The 19,210-nt window shown below is 39.5% G+C and overlaps 1 protein-coding gene across 3 annotated transcripts in view; it reads right to left on the bottom strand.

Annotated features, from left to right (window-relative positions):
* LOC122301216 (BEACH domain-containing protein C2) overlaps window positions 1-19,210 on the bottom strand; it is a 38,132-nt gene extending 18,922 nt beyond the window's left edge. For 2 of the 3 annotated variants that reach the window (XM_043112409.1, XM_043112411.1), the window contains exons 1-8: window positions 18,936-19,210; window positions 16,072-18,177; window positions 13,244-14,031; window positions 10,509-11,216; window positions 3,431-3,565; window positions 1,064-1,168; window positions 744-857; window positions 420-496 (exon numbers count right to left, since the gene is read on the bottom strand). In XM_043112409.1, the coding sequence (XP_042968343.1) occupies window positions 420-496; window positions 744-857; window positions 1,064-1,168; window positions 3,431-3,565; window positions 10,509-11,216; window positions 13,244-14,031; window positions 16,072-18,118 (3,974 nt within the window). In that variant the 5' untranslated portion in view covers window positions 18,119-18,177; window positions 18,936-19,210. Of the gene's footprint in view, window positions 1-419; window positions 497-743; window positions 858-1,063; window positions 1,169-3,430; window positions 3,566-10,508; window positions 11,217-13,243; window positions 14,032-16,071; window positions 18,178-18,843 lie in introns of all 3 variants that reach the window. The other variant, XM_043112410.1, reaches the window with a different exon arrangement.

Here is a 19,210-nt window from a genome sequence, read left to right as displayed (position 1 = left end):
ATAGAGAATGAGCCAATGTAAGCGAAACCAAGTGATTTCAACACATCAGCAGACAATGAACAGACTTGAAATTGTTCCAAAACAAAATTTACTTTTATTCCACACCCAAAACCATCCACTTTCTCAGTTGAACCTTAAACAGCGACCGATACCTCTTCCAAAACAAAGAGGGGAAAAAAGAGAGAAAAATCTTGTCGACTATGGAGTCAAGGAAGTCAAGAAACAGTGCAATCATGGTTATGATCTCCATATAAAACTTGTGTGTGTTGGTATGGAAAAGCGTCTCACCAACTATGGAGTCAAGAGAGTCAAGAAACAAAAGCACAGTAAAATAGAGAAAACAAAACAGAAAAGTAAAATATTTACTGAAAAAATACTAGACAAAGTTTGCAGAACAGGCCAGAGATAAATAATAGTACCTGATCCGCTGGTCTCCCGTGCTGGATCCACCCACAATAGAAAGCCATTCTGCACAATGAATTGTAGCTTCAATATCCTGTAAAAAGGAAGTAATAACCAAACAATATAAATGAAACTGGCCTGTTAAGAGAGTAAGGAAGCAAAATCTAATGAAGATAATAATAACCCAGCTCCAAATTAAATGCAAAGAACATGGCATGTTCAATCAACCATATTACAAAACGGCATCGTATCAAAGTCATTACTATGATACGACAATAATCAATATGCATGAGTATCACTCAAAATCCACGAAATTGATAAGAAAATATTAGTAAAATAACCTTCCACCCATCCTTCTGGCGCATTGAATGCTCTAACATGATAATCAAGAAGTTGTGTATGATGTCCTCTATGTCTCCCAAACTTGTAGAATTAGAGTTTTTGGCTGCAAGCATCTGTAAAACAGTACAGTTAGAATCTATAAAACAAGGATTGGTTCATATTGACATATATTTCAACAAACAAGATCACGCATCACCAATAAAAACTAATATTTCCGTATCCTAACTAGATGTCATGTTTTGCACTTTATTTGTGTGACTAAAACATTTGAGGTCTTAAAAAAAAGAAGATAGTTCAAACCAAAGTCTTCTTGTATCACCTCATAATTAGAGATAAGAATTTCCAGAATCCATTCTGGCCATTCTTCCATTTTTGTCAAACTGCTTCTATTTTCAGGATGACTGCAAGCCAAAAACAGAAGATCCTGAAACCATATAGACGAGTAGGTTAGAGCTAAAATAAAGTATCAAGAAGAACCAAAATCCAGAAAACCAAAAGAGCAAACAATAACAGCAAGAATTTTTTTTTTTTATAAGTGATAAGAGGATAGCAGGAAAAAATGTTAAAGAATATAATTCAAATTATTAATTCATCATTTCCCATCAACTTAAGCTTTGGGACAATTAGAATTTAACATGGTATCAAAACAGAAGTCAAAAATTTGATCAAACTCTGAATTCACGCTCCACCTACCACTTCAATTAAATATTTCCACGTGTTGGACTCACTAGATAGAGAATATAATTTTTTTTTAAAGTAGTTAGAGAATATAATTTATCCAATTAAATTAATATTTCCTATTAGTTTAAACTCTCGGGACAAGTGGTGACTTAAGAAGAAATTCAAGTAACTAATACTTTTTGTAAATGGATAACAAATGCAAGCCATGAACTAAATTTCATGAAAGTGTTGCTGAGAAGGGTAAGAAGATCGAAGAGTCCGTTAGGGAAATGTCGAATCATAGTCCTGTTTTAGACCTCTAAAGGCAGCATTTTTTGTATGGACAGCTTCTTTGGAGAATATCATCACTCTAGATAACTTGAGAAAACTTCGAATCATAATCATGGATTGGTGTTGTATGTGCAAGAAGAGAGGAGAGTCCGTTGACCATCTACTACTTTATTGTGAGATTTCCATGACTTAGTGGAATGAAGTCTTTGCTTGGATGGGATTAGCTTGGGTGATGCCAAGAAGAGTAGGCAACTTCCTAGCTTCTTGGAGAGGCATTGTGGGCAGCTCTCAAATTGCATCAATATGGAAGATGGTTCCAATATGCTTATGGTGGTGCATTTGGAGGGAGAGGAATGCAAGAAGTTTTGAAGATTAAGAGCGGTCAACGGATGAGATTAGAAACCTATTATTCAATACTTTACTCCATTGGTCGATTGTGATTGATTTTCATGGCATAACCTTTCATGAATTCCTTGTATCACTAAACTAGCACACCTAGGCTTTGCTCTTGTATATGTCCCGTATACTTGGGCTCTTGCCTACTCTTTTAATCAATAAGATTTTGTTCACCTATAAAAAGAATAATGAAAGTGTTAATCTTTATAGCAATTGACAGCGCACCATACAAGACCTCCAACACTTGGCTGGAAGCAAATATGTGTGCATACCACCATTGGACAAAAAAAAATACCTCAGTCTAATATAGAGGATACTACAAGATCTTGACAGCACAAGACCGTGTTCCATTCCCTTGGAAGAGGATTTGGAGGTCTCGTGTGCCCTCCAAGGTAGCTTTCTTTGTATGGACTACTGCTCTTGGGAAGATTCTAACCATGGACAATCTGAGAAAGAGGGGACTCATCGTGATGGATTGGTGCCATTTGTGTAAAAAGCATGGAAAATCCGTGGACCATCTACTCTTGCATTGTGAGGTGACAAGGGGGCTATGGAATGAGATTTTCAAAAGGGTGGATGTTGCCTGGATGGTGCCATTGAGAGTAGTGGATTTATTGGCCTGTTGGAAGGAAATTCAAGGCTGTCCTCAAGCGGCGAAAGTGTGGAAGATGATCCCGTTGTGTATCATATGGTGTATGTGGTTGGAAAGAAATGAGCGATGCTTTGAAGATAGGGAACGCACAATGGCAGAGCTTCAGAATTTTTTTATGCACACTTTAATGCTTTGGTTTTCAGCCTTGATGGAAACAATGCTCATGACTTTTTGTCTTTTTTTTTTATAAGTAATAATTTTCATGACTTTTTGTCTTTAATTTAGAATGTATTTAGGTGTTCTTTTGTATAATTCCTGTGTACATGGGCTATGCCTATTTTATTCATATCAATATAATTTACTTCTTACGTATCAAAAAAAAAAAAAATATATATATATATATAGGATATAACCTCCAATGATCTCCTTTACAACGGCCATTAACTAATTTTCATGTTAGTTCAACCCATCTGGCAATCCATTCTATGCTTCCAAGATTTAAGCAAATTGAAAATCTTATAATCTCAATATTATTGAAGTCTATCAACCTCCCTCAAAAATCTGAAAGTACTCTGATTCTCACTTCACTCAACAGACATCCGAAAACAAGGCCATAAATAATAGATTGCATCAGAATCTGCAAGCATAATTCATGCAAGTAGTAAAGTTTTTTCTCTTTTCAATACACTTTTGATAAGTGAAAAAAATGAATCTTTAAGTTGAAGTGCAAGAAACAAGAAAAAGTACCTGTAGAGCTCGAATTTGCAAGCTCCTAGATGCATATGGAAGTGAACGCAAAAGAACCAACAAAATTTGTGAATGTTCAAAGCGATGACCCGAATCATAAAAGTTCAGCCCATCATCAGTCGAAGAAGCATTGATCTGAAACAAAAATAAACCAGGAAAAAGTAACCAGATTGTTACTTTCAAAGATAAACCAGCATAGCTCATAAAGCATAGATAATCTTTTTTTTTTTTTTATAGGTAAACGATAGTATTAATATGAATAGGCATAGCCCAAGTAAAACAAGAAGTTATACAAGAGATAAAACCTATCTAAGATGCTAAAGAAGACAAAAGAAAATCGTGCATATTTTGGCCATTAAAGTTTACAGCGATGGCCCAGAGGACTAAATAAGAGAAAAAAAGAGAGCAAAGCTCCACTAGTGTCCGCTTCTTGTCCTCAAATATCCGCTCATTGCGCTCTTGCCATATGCACCACATAACACAGATTGGAACCATTTTCCACACGGCTTTGATCTGTGGTAATCCACCCGGCATCCCCCAACTAGCCAATAACTCAGTCACCGTAGCAGGCATCACCCAGTTTAACCCGATTCTGTTGAACACTTCGTACCACAAGGCTCTCGCTGTCTCACAATGTAGCAACAGATGATCCACGGTCTCTCTGGCTTTCTTACACATACAGCACCAGTCTACAATGATTACCCGGCGTTTACGCAGATTATCTGTCGTCAGGATCTTACCCAGGGCCGCTGACCAGACGAAAAAAAGTGCTTTGGGAGGTGCCTTATTCCTCCACAAACTTCTCCAAGGGAACTGACTATTTGGTGTGGTTATAAGGGATTTATAGAATGAGCGAACTGAAAAGTTCCCCTTACCCGCAGGTGTCCACCACAACTTATCTTCTCGCATACCATTAAGCTTCGTGGAATACACTAATCTGAAAAAAGCCCCAAAACTGTCTACTTCCCAATCTTGAGCTGCTCTACTAAAGGTGACATTCCATTGGACTTGATCCCCTGAACGCACCAGAAAATCTGCCACCGAAGCTTCTGGCTCACATGCCACATGGAACACGGTAGGAAAAGCATCCTTCAGCACCGCCTCCCCACACCAGATGTCCCTCCAAAATTTTATACCAGTCCCCTCCCCCACCAAGAATCTAGTACGGTTTGCAAAAACTCCCCATCCTCGTCTGATGTGCTTCCAAATCCCCACCCCATAGGGGGCATTCCCATCTCTAGTACACCAACCACCCCACGTTCTCCCATGTCTGCAGTCAACGACTAATTTCCATAATGCTTCCGGTTCCATATTGTATCTCCAAAGGCATTTACCAAGAAGTGCTCGGTTAAACGTCTTCAAGTTCTTTATTCCCAATCCACCTGATGAGAGTGGTCTGCATACCTTGTCCCACTTAACTAAGTGGAATTTGAATTCGTTCCCCATCCCACTCCATAAGAAATCTCGATAAAGTTTTTCAATGCGTGAAGCCACAGAGGTTGGGATTTGGAATAAAGACAAGAAATAAGTTGGTAGATTAGAGAGAGTGCTTTTGATAAGAGTCACACGACCTCCTTTTGACAAGTATAGTCTCTTCCACCCTGCCAGTCTTTTTTCCACTTTCTCAATAACTGAATCCCAGATTTGTAGGGATCGTGAAGCAGCCCCCAACGGTAGCCCCAAATAAGTCATAGGGAGAGAACCCACCTTACAACCCAAATTGTTAGCCAAATGCTGAATACTACTGATTCACCGACTGGCACTAATTCTGATTTATCAAAATTCACCCTTAAACCCGACGTTGCTTCAAAGCATAGAAGAAGGGCCTTTAATGCCCTAAGTTGTTCTTTATCTGCTTCACAAAAAATTAGTGTGTCATCTGCAAAAAGCAAGTGAGAGATAGAAATAAAGCCTCTATTCGAGTCACCCACTGAGAAACCAATAATAAACCCATTGGCAACCAGAGCCGTTAACATCCTACTTAGTGCCTCCATGATGATAACAAAGAGAAGTGGGGACAAAGGATCTCCCTGTCTTAAACCTCGAGAGCTGTCGAAGAAACCCTCCGGGCTGCCATTAATGAGGACTGAAAATTTTGCCGTTGAGATACACCATCTGATCCACATGCGCCATTTCTCCCCGAAGCCACATCTCTGCAAAAGATATAGGAGAAAGTTCCAGTTTACATGGTCGTAAGCTTTTTCCATGTCCAGTTTGCAAATGATCCCTGCAATACTAGATTTTAGTCTACTATCCAGACATTCATTGGCTATTAACACGGAATCCAGAATTTGACGACCCCTTACAAAAGCATTTTGAGGCTTAGAAATAATTTTTCCCAAAACCTCCCCTAGTCTGTTAGCCAGAAATAATTTTTCCCAAAAGAATTTTGTAGATTCCGTTGATAAGGCTAATGGGCCTAAAATCCTTCACCTCCGAGGCCCCAGATTTCTTCGGAATAAGAGCAATAAAAGTAGCATTCAGGCTTTTCGTGAATTTTCCAGCATGGAAAAATTCTTGAAATACGTTCATAATGTCTTCTTTCACAACCTCCCAACACGTTTGAAAAAACCCCATCGAAAAACGATCTGGTCCTGGCACTTTATCTTTCTCCATTTTCCTAATCACATCGTGTACTTCATCTTCTTCAAAGGCTCTTTCTAACCATGATGCTACTTGTGGTTCAATAGAATCAAAGTCCAGCCCATCCACTGTTGGCCTCCATCCCTCTCGTTCTGAAAAAAGATTATCAAAAAAACTCACCACATGTTCTCTGATCACTGGAGCTTCTGTGCAATCTCTACCATTGATTTTCAACATATCAATGGTATTATTTCTCCTATAAGAGTTGGCCACTCTATGGAAAAATTTCGTGCTTCGATCCCCCTCTTTTAACCAAAGGGCTCTTGACTTCTGACGCCAAGAAATCTCTTCTAAAGATAATATTCTTTCTAATTCTGAAACCAGCTCTGTCTTCCGTAAAAGTTCCTCTGGGGTGAGGGCTCTTTCTTCGGTGATTCTATCAAAAATCTGAATCTCCTCGGTCATGGTTTGCTTTTGTTCTCCCACATCTCCAAAACTTTGAGAGTTCCAAAGCTTTAAATCGTTCTTTAGAGCTTTTAGTTTACCTGCGAGAATAAAAGAGGGGGTGCCATGAAACTGATAAGAAGACCACCAATGTCTTACCTTGTCCACAAAGCCTTCACTTTTAAGCCACATATTTTCAAACTTAAAAGAACGCCGACCACCTTGAATACCACCTCCATCCAGTAAAATAGGAAAGTGATCCGAACATAGACGTGGTAATCTCTTTTGAGATACCTCCGGGTAATGACATTCCCAATCCGGTGAAATTAGGAATCTATCTAGTCGAGAGTAAGTCTGGTTGTTGGACCATGTGAAAGGGCCACCTACAAGTGGGAGGTCCACCAAGTTCAAATCAAAAATACAATCTGAGAACTCCGTCATGGCTGGACTTAGTTGACTGTTTCCCGATCTTTCACTAGGGAATCTTGTGATGTTAAAGTCACCGCCTATGCACTAGGGGAGGTCCCACCAGCTCCAAATTCTAGCTATCTCCTCCCATAAAAGTTTTCTAATGTTGTCAGCATTGGGCCCATATATACCTGCAAATGCCCACATAAAATTGTCTTCCGCCATCTTAAAAGATACAGCCACTGAAAATTCCCCTACAAACTCCTCCATTTTCTCCATTACCCTCTTATCCCACATCACAAGGATTCCACCCGAGGCCCCATTCGAGGCTAAATAAATCCAGTCTACATACGGACAATGCCACACACTTCTCACTAATTTTCTAGTCACCAATTTCAACTTAGTTTCTTGTAAACAAACGACATCCGCCCTCCATTCTCGAAGTAAATTTTTTATGCGAAGGCGTTTGTTGATCTCGTTCAACCCCCTAACGTTCCATGATAAAATTTTTGGCTTCATAACAAATCAGCATTACCCTTCCCTTTGGTTCTATCACAGCTTGAGCTCCCCCCGTTCAACGACCAGTCAAGCCTCTTGAGCTCCCTCTGTTTCTTGGAGCCATTTTTTTTTGTATGCACATGACCCACCTCTATTGCCGTGAGAAGTGCCATGAATTGATCTTCATAACCCACGCACTTTATCCCCACCACATGTATATCGTCTACCTTTTTAAGGACCCAATCCGACATCTCAAAGTCTCTGGCTAATAAACAATTCAAAGGGTAAGGGTTCCTGTCACCAACCTCATTATCATCCCCAGATAAATTATTTCTTCCCCATTCAGTCAAAGTGTCCACGTTATTATTCTCTTCAGCAGCAACCATTTGAGTATCCGGGATGTCTGTGTGATATTGCGAGCTCCCTTCTGATCGATTCTCCCCAGTTCCCAAGTTTCTGCCATCTCCACCTTCTGGAAAAAAATCCAGATGTTCATCCGAAACTAAGGGAGCCTCCACTGAAGGTGATGTTGACTCCTTACCCATAATCGGCGTGCTCTGTGTGTCAAGGAGCTCACCCGAAGCCACGGGAGCCTCCATCTGGCCTGAACAAATTAACGTGCCCCCTGTCGTTACTTTCTGAGCGTGTAAATCAAGGAAAAACGTGTCAAGGAGCTCGCCCGATGCCACAGGAGCCTCTATCTGGTCTGAACGAAAATCGATGCCCCCTGTCGTTACGTTCTGTTCGTGAAGATCAGGGAGAAATGAAGAAAAATGCCTGTTGTCCTCTTGTTCAGCATCCCTTGACGGCAGAATCTGTTCCACTGTGAGCGCCGGCGTTGTCTGTTCCACCTGGGTTGGGTTCTCCGTCGGTATCGGTACAACCGATACTTTCTTCTTTGGATCAAGTCCAGACGAAGCTTGCGGGTCGCTGTTTCGGATTCTCCATGTGGGGGCCTGCCCGCTGGGCCGAGAATTCCGATTGGGCTGAGACTGGCGTATAGAAGGGTTGGGTTGGTTGGGCTGGGACGGGCCTACAATGGGGTTGGTTTGGAGGGGACCCATATGTTCCGGTGTGGGTTTATCAAGTTGTAGATCAAGTGTCCCATTCGGGCCCAAGGAAGGCCCATAACCATTCGGCCCTTTTTCTTTCCTTATTAAAAAGTCTACTTTAGCCTGCAAATCACATAACTAAGACTTAGCTTCCAGGAGAAGCTTCAACGTCTCCCCTACTGTCACGCAACCTTCATTTCCGCAACCACTACCCTGGCAAATTGCTAGACGTCTTTCACTGTCAGAGAGTTGTCCCGTGTTCAGATTACTGTATCCTTTCTTGCCTTTGTTTTCAAACCGATGTTCAAAGGGTTGTGCCACCATCAGTGCTTCTCGATAGGAACGAGGCTGTGGCTGAGCTTCCGTATGTGGCCTCTCCACTCCTCTATTGCTGTGAAAACTTCTGTTGACGACCAAGGACTCCTGCAACACCTCCCCATTCTCCTCCATCCATTATCCTCTTCCTCTGGGACAAAGATAAAATTCCTCCTCCCTCCACCGTTAAATTCCACCACTGCCAAGAAGCGGCCTCTTTCATTGCAGCACCGCTGAGCAATGAAGCTTCGGTTACCCTCCCTTATTGTGGTGTAGAAGCCATTTTTCTCAAACTTTGAGCATGAAACCATGGCCTTGGCCAGCCATTGTGTCGAAGCAGGTCCCAGTGTAATTGTAGCCACCACCTTCCAAGATCTTTCTGTGATAACCAAGTTGACCCCCTCTTTCGCAATTGTAAACTGCTTAGAGTCAATAACTAAAACTTGAATGAGACCCATGATGTGTGTTGCCCCCAGGATAAAAAACAACAAACCACCGTGCAAACCGTCGTTAACCACCCAAACTCAGCGGTGAGATTGAGTAAGTGTAATCATCGTCGTTAACCACTGCTACTTGCTTTCAGGGAAAACTAAAAACACTGAGCTTCTTCTAATCTGATTATTGCTTAAGCATAGATAATCACCCCCTTGAAAGTGATTTTTCAATGGTGTTACAAGGGACCCTCAAAAGAACTTCTATCAAGCATAATGAAATTGTGTGGACATAATCTCAACAGACACCATAGAAGAGGAACCAGTTTTTTCTTGAACCCTGTTTCTATTGCCCGAAACAGAGGACGACAAAATTACTTCCTTCAATGTTACACCAAACTTACTCCAGCCCTCACCCTTCGAACCTTCTGGTACAACAATCGACCCACGCCTCTTGTCAAGCCCAAACTCAGATACCGTTAGAAATCGACCAAAACTGTTCTGATTCCTTTGCACTACCAATACTTGATTCCCTGTCCTACAAGTTCTGAAAAACTCAGAAGAACCCCCTGAAGCCCCACACATCCCTACCACCAAAGCCAACCAATCCATCGTTGCAGCATCAATGGAAATAAACTTGACAACCCAACGACTGCTCTCCGTAACTCTCCATCAAAGATCATTTTCACGCTTCAATTCAAATAATTTTGTATCAACAAGTAACTTCCAACATGACCCCATTTGAAAACCACTCTGCAATACCACTAATCTACTGAGCTTTAACCAGATAATCAATAAAAACTCCGTCGAAAGACATCAGGAATAAATGACGAAACAAAACTCATTGAGAGAGAGAGAGAGAGAGAGAGAGAGAGAGAGAGAGAGAGATGCAGTTATCTTGATATAAATGGCACCATAAGGATTCAGCAAAGACTCGAGCTAGAGACATGGTAAATGACACCATAACCTTACCAAAAGCGTTAATTTTCAAACAGGGAAGAACATGGATATTCAAATAATATCATGTGGACCAAACAATGGAAAGTGAAGACCATGAGAACTTTCATTGTAATATAAAGAATACTACAGCAGTAGGAATAAGAATATCACGTACACATTCCTACCTACATACATGATACCTGATTACATGAGAGAGAGCGAGCGAGAGAATCTCTCTCATGCTAGGTCAATGACATTTTACCAAATAAATATTTATTAAAAAAAGAAATAACAAAAACCATAGGAACAATTGCATATTTGGATTTTGCTTGGACCATGATTGTCAGTATTGAACATGATAAAATACAAAGTAATCAGTGAGGGAGAAAAAACAAGTTAAAGCCATACCGAAGCCCCCAGTAAAGCTGTGTACACATTGCTGGTCATGAGCCTATTTGGTGCCGCTTGGAAAGCTTTCTGTAAAGCATAAAATAGAAGCGAAACTTTATCATCAAACATAGTATTTCCATCATGCAGCCCACTACCGAAAAGGTTGTTTGTTATCTCTGTCGAAGCACCTGAACCAAATTTCAGATGCCCAGATGCTACTAAAGCACCTAAGAGCCCTATGATCCCAACAACAATCCCATCGGTTTTGTCAACATTGTAAACATTATTTCTAGCATTGTCAGCACTAATAGATAGACTTATACCCCCCAAATTCTTAATAAAAACATTCTCAGAAGCAGAGGTCATCCTTTCGATTTTCATATCTGGGGAAAAAGCAGTAGGGCTGATACCACTTTTGAGAGGTTGAGAGCCATAATCTTTCTCATCTGAAACAGGTTCCTTATCCTCTGTGGGTCCCACATCATCCAAAGTTCTCTCAGGAACCCCACTACCACAATCAAGTTCAGGTCTATGGACCGGCAGACTTTCATCACTCTCAGTCATGGTTTCGAATGAACTAGAGTCACCAGCTTTCGCTTCCCGTTGCAGCAGAACAAGAAGTGTCTCTATCCCACCACATGCAAGAAAGGCCTCTGCAAATGTTTGAGCTCGAGATGTATTCGGCTGTACTACCAACCGATACATCAGATGCAATACCCTAGCAACCTGGATGAGGAATATAGGAGTCACTTCACAGTTGAATAAATAAGATAGTTCATACAGATACTTTTTTATGAGAAAAATTTTTTTGATAATAAGGATAAGTAGTAACCAAAGTGCACGGGATATATAGAAGAGCATCACCTATACATGATCATACAGATACTTCAGACAGATTCCTTTCGAATTTCATCATGAACTAAAAACAACCCATATTCGCGAGGACAAGTAGTGGACAATTTGTTACTCATAACTGCCTAGTTCTAAAAAGAAAAGGCAATAAAACACAGATTACAGAGACTCCAACAATGCAAAAGTAGAACTCTTTCTAAGAAATATAATCAGAGTCTATCAGCAGTGAATTCCCCATACAGATAGGGGTGCCTATCAAAAAGATACTCCAAAGGCTTCAGGATCGATGTGTCATTAGCCAAAAAAGCTAATACACACTATTCGGATGGATCTGAGAAAGTGCTGGCAGTCTCGCCTTCCTTTCTGATGTACAAGAGCAAGTCTCCATGCTACTTTCTCAACCAAAAAAAATGTTCTTTGACAAGGTAACTAGATTAACCTATTGACGTAGTTTTCAAAAGCCAGTTTAGCACTGTGTTACACAAAATAGTTTGTCTTTTCTTTAGCAACAATAAAAATAACAGTCTTTATAAAATGCACATCACTTTGATCTGTTTTCTCTAACAACAATGAAAAACTTCGCCACAATCACTAAACTCAATCTGTTTTATTTTACTAACATCTACAGCATATTCTGTTAAATGGTCAGAGGTTCTGGCCAAACAAATCAGAAGCATAGCTTTTAACATTTGGACCATTGAGGCTTTTCGATGTTAAAAATGCCTGGGTGGCTACCATATGAAGCAATTGGTTGAGAGCTTCTACATTAACTTTAAAGAGACAACTCATAAATCAGTTAAGAAAGGAGATTATTTGAACCAAAACTACAAGGCCCCTTCATATTGTTCTATAATTTGTATTTCAAATGAAAAAATAAGAGGTAATCAGGCAGCACAGAAGAAGAACCATAATCTAACAACACAATTGAAAGATACAAGGAATTTTTTTTTTTTTGATAAGTAAATAAATTATATTATCAAAGAATAGGCAAAAGCCCAGTACAATTTATAGTTTCCATAGCTAGGTATGAGTGATGGACATCAGAAAATCATGTAGCTCTAAGCCATTAAAAGATACAAGGAAATTTTCAAAATTAAATGTCAAATGGTTCATGTATGTCTATCTCTTCGTACTAGAATATATACATACTTCACACATAAAAGATTCAGCAATTTTTTTATATGTTTTTTTTTTATCCGTAATTTTTTTATATGAAATTTTTTTTTTTGATGATTAAAAATATTATATATATCAAAAGGAGTAACTAAGTACACTAAACGTATACAAGAAAACACCTAAACCATATTAAAGAGTCCCTAATGACTCAAAAAAGCCCGTGTAAAATTTAACAAATTACTTTTTGCAATCAATATAATTTATCATCTCAATTAACTAACTCACTATTTTGGCTCAGAACTCTTTTTCAAATTCCCATGCAAAATCTTAATCTAACAAAATTAGAAGATACAAGGGAAAATAGCAATTTCGCAAGACAAAAATCATTTACAGGAAAGGAAAAAAAAAAAAAAAACTAATGCTAAATGCAATTAATGCAAAAATAATAATAATAACGCAAGGAACTCATGTACACATGCATGCATGCATGCATGCATATAAATATACATAGATACACAATTGTGAGTTGGTATGTGCATATACCATCAGAAAGGCCTTATAATGATTATCACACCCACGTCAATACATACTTTTTTTTGTCTAAAACTCGCAAAGAAATATATCATTAGCATTTCAAAACGAATAACAAGAGACCCTGCAAAAGCAAAAGTCAACAATACATAAAACAAAACAGAGAAGAAAAACAGAGATTAACAGCATCAAGCAACGGCCACCCCAACATGAATCCTAATTTAGGAAAATAATCTTCCAAATTCAAATGTTACCTGATTGGGTTGTGGGCAGTCAACCAAGAACCCTAGCAAACAACGGACATCATCTGAAGCCATAGAAATAGGTGCTGCTCCCACTAGAAGTTCAATAATCACTAGGAGTTCATCAACCAAAGCATTCACTTCACCAACTGGACGCATTGCATCATCTAAAGAAAAAGTATTCACCGAGTCCTTTTCAAAAATCGTCCAATAGCATCTTCTGCAGCCATCTAGAAGCCTCTGAATAGCATTCGCATCTCTCATTACTGATGACTCTGTGAATACCATGTCTGCAAGTGATGATAGAAGCTTCTTTTGCAGTCCATAGTTGCATAAGCTCCAAATTTTCAGATCCAATAGCAGCATGCTGAAAAGCTGCACTTTGAGAGCATGATTAATCTTTTGAGATTGACAAAGGGAGACAATAGCTGCAACTAGTTCCTCATTTCCAACACCGTCAGGCTTTCCAGCATCAAGAAAAGATAAAGTCTGCAAAAGATAATTCAAGATTCTTGACAGAACCTCAGGCCCTCTGGTACGACACAGCTCTTCATTGTTCCAAGGGTGGTGGATAGCCATAGAAATAATACGGAATATTGGTGGAGCAAGAGTAGCAGTGGCCAATGAAAAAGGAAGACTCCCTGGTCGTGGATCTAGGCTATCTTTATCAACATCGCTTACTGTCAGTGGAAGCAAAGACATGGGGCCACCGTAGGCCAAGGCCCACAAAGCCTCCACTGGTCGCATTCGTGTAGCAACATGGACTTGCCCAAGAACCTCGGCTGGTCGTCGAAGGATGCCTGAATCATCACTGATGGATAATTTAGAAGGAATTCACAAGTAGGCTAGCAAGCTATTCAAGGCACATCACAAGAAATTTCATATTCCTTAAAAGTATGAAAAGTATATGACAAATATTTGTGTGTGCATACATAAACACTAAGGGTTTACTTGATTTATACACATTATTAAAGGTATTTCTACAGACTCATGCATCAATGCCCTGACAAGCACCACATGCTATCTGAAAGCTATGTGTACTTCTGTATAACATCCACAAACTTCATCATTCTGTTATAACTTCTATAGTTATCTCTCAATCTTCATTTTTTTTTTTTTTTTATTGGTTATAATTACCTCTCAAACTTCTCAATAGATAATTCTCAAACTTCTCAATAGATAATTCCCTAACTTGAGATGTTGTTTTATATTTCCCTTAAACCCCTCTGCATAAGTAGGGTCAAAAATAATCTTCAAAAATTCCACACAAAAAATTCGTCTTGTCCTAGCGATATGAAAGGTCAAAAAGGGCACTAGATATCAAAATCACCACAAAAAGGTTGATATTCCATGCTAGAAAGCAAGAAACAAGTAAGAAAATAACTTTATTTGCTGAAACTTTGCCAAATGTAAACAACAATCTGATTACCATCCTCGCAAGGACCAATCAAATAAGCATTTGAACTACAAATGAGGAATCCAGGAGACCATGCAAAAGCAACCTCTTTTACCCGGTTAAAACCCCAGACCCATATAACATATCCGCATCACACAGTAAATCATTGGCTTTCTACCAATGGGACGTGACCCTTAGAAATTGTTTCCACCCAAGGGTTCAAACCTTAGACCTGGAGAGAGCATACCACCAAGACCAAGGTACTCACCACTTAGGGATTACTACAACTCGATCAGATCAGCTTTCACGCTCTTTAAAGAGCAAATGCTGGTCAACCCCTTTAGGAAGCACCTCCTTCCCTAAATGCACTACAAATAACCTTCCTCACTCTTTGAAAAACCATAGAAATACATGTAAATATCAACACTAACGAAAAAACTAACTTCTTCACCAAGCATCTTTAGCCATTTACAAAACATTAGAATTGAGTAAAACAACTATTGTGTTGGATAAGTTCGACTAACAACAATGGGGTAAAATTATATTCGATTAAATCACACTTAAAATACAACATGGTAGAATAACAACTTCTTTGGTAAACGATAAAAACCCCATTCAACTAAAAATGAAAAATATACATGTGCAACATTGTTTTTGATAAGTACTGCAAAAGGATTATATAGTGAGAATCTATTGGGTTATCTGAACACATAAAACTAAACGATGATCTTGCATTTGAAATGTCTTCGTGGCCGAAATAGAAAGCATGCATTTCTGAGTCACCATGTGCAACCCTTAAGAACTGGTTAGAATAATACTGTAAGATTTAAAGCGAAAACATCTTATGGTATGAAACCCTACGCCATGTTTGGTTAACAATGTTTTCAAAAAAGTTTTCAACTTCAAACCAAACTATTTCAATCTCAAAAAAAAAATAAAAAAATTACAAAAAGTGAAAAAAACAAAAATCGAAAAAACTTATATAAAAACTACTCTAAAAAAGTTACTTAAAAAAAAAATAAAAAAAAAATAAAAACTACTCTAAAAAAGTTATATTCGAGCTTTTCAACTCTACCTATCCACTTGCAGAAACCCAATACAAAACATATTCAAAAAAACATTATTCAAATATTCTTATATACTAACACAAAACCCAATAAACAATACATCTTGAAAAAATTCTCAAGAATCCTCAATCATTCTAAAAATTTTACTTAACCAAATGTACCCTTATTCTCCCAGCCCCCACCCACCTCTCTCCCTAGCCCAATAATAATTTACTGATGTTGCCCCCAATGCACAGGCATCCGTACAGGTAAAAATCTACTATTTTGAGTACCCTGTATTAGGTACCAATGGCTTGCTATGCAGATGTAAATTTCAATTTTTATATTTAACGTGGTGTTATTCAAGATTTTGTTAAATGACATAGAAATTATTTAACCTGCAGCACCAGATGGAGAAGCATCTGGACAGAATCTCCCACTCAGCAAGGCGGGGTGATAGAGAAGGTGAATGTATCCACCAATTTCTGCATCCAAAAGGGAACTTTCCTCTGCCATGCTTTGGACATGGTCATTTTTCGCTAACCATGGTAATCCTGCTCCATTACCAAAAGAAGGCAGCACATCCCCTCCTCTAGAAGCTAAACGTGCCATCCTTTCTGGACCAATTGTCTCCTTGAAGATATAAATAGGCCCCATCTCAGCAAATAAAGGGCACTGACGACGCCGACGTTGTAAACCAGCAATAGTAGGAGGGGGGTTAGTACCAATACAACAAAATGCAAGTGACTTGGATATCCGAGGGAAATCAAAAGGACGACTTTCATAGAGGGCTCCATCAATATACAGTCTCAGTTCACTCTCCGACTTCCCAAGTAGCCCATGCCTGCAAGTATGCTCCAGACCAATAAAGTACCAGCACTGCGGCTTAAATGCATGAGTAAAATGCAAAGAAGCTTTCTTTCCCTTTCCACTACCACATTCAACCACCAAAAACTGTGCATGAAAGTATGCCTCTACCCCCTGACTATCAGCAGATAAGAAACTGAAAAGTCGCGGCATGTGTGCCGTGCCTTCACCAGCAAGTGCACTAGCAGCAGCAGCAGCTGACATAGCTGATGATTTTCCAGACTTGGCTGCTGCAGCAGCAGCGATTGCAGCAGCAGCAGTGGCGGTATTCAACGTGTCTGCAAATGATTCAATATAGATCCACGTTGCAAATGCATAACCATTGGAGAATGGCCAACGACTCTCACCTGGTCCAAGCAAGCCAGAGCTTTCACCATCAAACTCAAATGTACGTGCTGGCCCCCTTGATTCCTTTCCACCCATTGCTTTCTCCAGTGAAAGCATTAAGTGAGTAGCCCATACAGTGGTAAGTGTTCTGGTAATGACTCTCAACCATCCATGCAAATCAACAACACTAAGCGAATGCCCAGCTAAGTATTGGATGCAGTAGCATAAAGGAGTTCCATCCCATTTCATTTTCTCAGTTGAACCAACCTCCTTCACAAAAATCTTCTCTGCCGAGCTTAGAAGAACTCCTAACAAACCAGCCATAGAGCACATTGCTCTGTTTCTAGTGCAAGCCCGTAATATAGCAAGCAATCCTCTAACCATCCGTGTCCTAGGTGACATGCTAACCTTGCTATCACCTACACAAGGCAGCGAAGGAATGAGATCAGCTGCCACTATGGCAGCCCGAGAGTTTAACATAACACTAGGAGGGTTGTTGTCCTCATCCTCTTCAAAACTTTCAACACCACCCATTGTTGCAAGAAGCGAATCAACTACCAGGAAAGCAATTCCGTCCATTTCATCCCCACTTCCAAAATTCTCCTCACCACTTACAATATTCTTTAATTTTTCCAGACTTTCAGGCTTCCCCATAATTGTGGAATCAACTAAATGCAACAACTCAGGAGAGACATTAGGCATAACAGCTTTTGGTCTGGGCTTTGGCGGTGAACTCATGGGAGAATATACCGCATCCATGTATCCAGAAGAATCAAGACTAGTCGACGAGGAAGATTGCTTTATTATTTGAGTTAATTGTTTCTCTCGCCCAGGGCCAGATATAGTGTGATCATCTTTCATCTCAGAAACTGCAGAAAAATTAGTTTCTACCCCGAATGTGCCTGATAATCGAGATGCATCTTCAAATTGATCAGATGAGCTTTTCACATTATCTGAATTTGAAGTCCGGTTTGAATCCACATCAACGCCCCGAGATTCACCAGCAAACTTCTCATGATCCTTCAAAGATACTTGCTCAAACTGTTCTTCATCCACAACTGTAGTCACAGAATCAACTCCATGCACGTCTACATTTTTATCTCCAATCTCAATGTCAATGCCAGGGTTGGTATTGCTATTTTCTTGATATGATGATCCCATACTTTCCTGCATGCCGCTGACAACTTCACAACCATCTGAATCTTTCATGGAAATTTCCATAAATTCTTTTGTTTCTTCTTCTTCTTCCATATTAGTGTTGCTTCAAAACTATAGCAAACACTGGCTCAAACAATTACATACCGAGTTACCTACAAATATCAGAACAAACACTAGATAAATATAGTCATCACCAATTCAAAAGAACAGCCTGAGTTAAATATGGTCGTAACTAATTCAAACTAGTGAATAAACAGAATGTGCCCGTTGTAACAATTTAAAACTAGTGATTAATCACAAAATGTAGGTTATGGATCATGAAAGTAGTCTTTTAGCTAAAGTATTTAATAGGTAAGGGATAATTCCTCTAAATATGATCGATGAATGCTGCAGTAATTCCAAGACGACACCAGAAGCAACTCCATGTAAATTTAAAGAAGCCTTCAGGAATTGAAAATTAACCAACTGATCCAATAAACTACAAGAAAAACCCCTGGAAGAAACCACATTCGTAAATGGAATGCAAGAAAAAGACACAGATAGGGTCTATGGCCTAGCTAAGGCGGGCTTTCCATTTTCTAAGACCCGTAACCCAAAAGCAGACTATTCAACACATCATACTCTGCTCCTTGCCAAGGATTTCTCAGGAACCAAACGAAAGGGAGTATTAAAGACAAAAAAACATAGATCAACAATCGCGTACAGGCAAACAAGTGTACAACGAGATACATATCCAATTACCAAAACCACAAGAGATCACATCGCGTTAAAAAATAGATCAATGCAGCAAATGGATCTGGCGCATGAGACCGGCTTACATTGATCGATGGGCAATTCCACAATGAATAAGATCGGATCCGAGCTTTCTGAAATTAAAGACTGGATAGAAACGAGTGGATGAAATTACTACCTGTGAGAAATGGATCCCAAAAGAGTTGTTCGAGTACGTCTTGGTTTTGCAACGAGAATCTGATTGAAATCGGAAAAAGTGATTAAAAAAAAAAACGAACGAACAGAGAGGGATGGGGATAGAGAGGGAGAGGGATGGATTGAGAAGGGGGGAAGAGGGACGCGAAGAGGAGAGGAGAGAGAGGAGGCGAATTGGGCGCGAGAGAGAATGAGAATGGTGGAGGTGGAGGTGGATTCAGAAACTATTGGCCAAAGGACTGTTGCTTTTGCTTTGCC

This window comes from Carya illinoinensis, chromosome 2 (genome assembly GCF_018687715.1).
Source record: "Carya illinoinensis cultivar Pawnee chromosome 2, C.illinoinensisPawnee_v1, whole genome shotgun sequence".
In the NCBI taxonomy this organism is placed as follows: Eukaryota; Viridiplantae; Streptophyta; class Magnoliopsida; order Fagales; family Juglandaceae; genus Carya; species Carya illinoinensis.
Note: the sequence above shows the minus strand (reverse complement) of the source record. Positions and strands in the feature narration are given on the sequence as shown.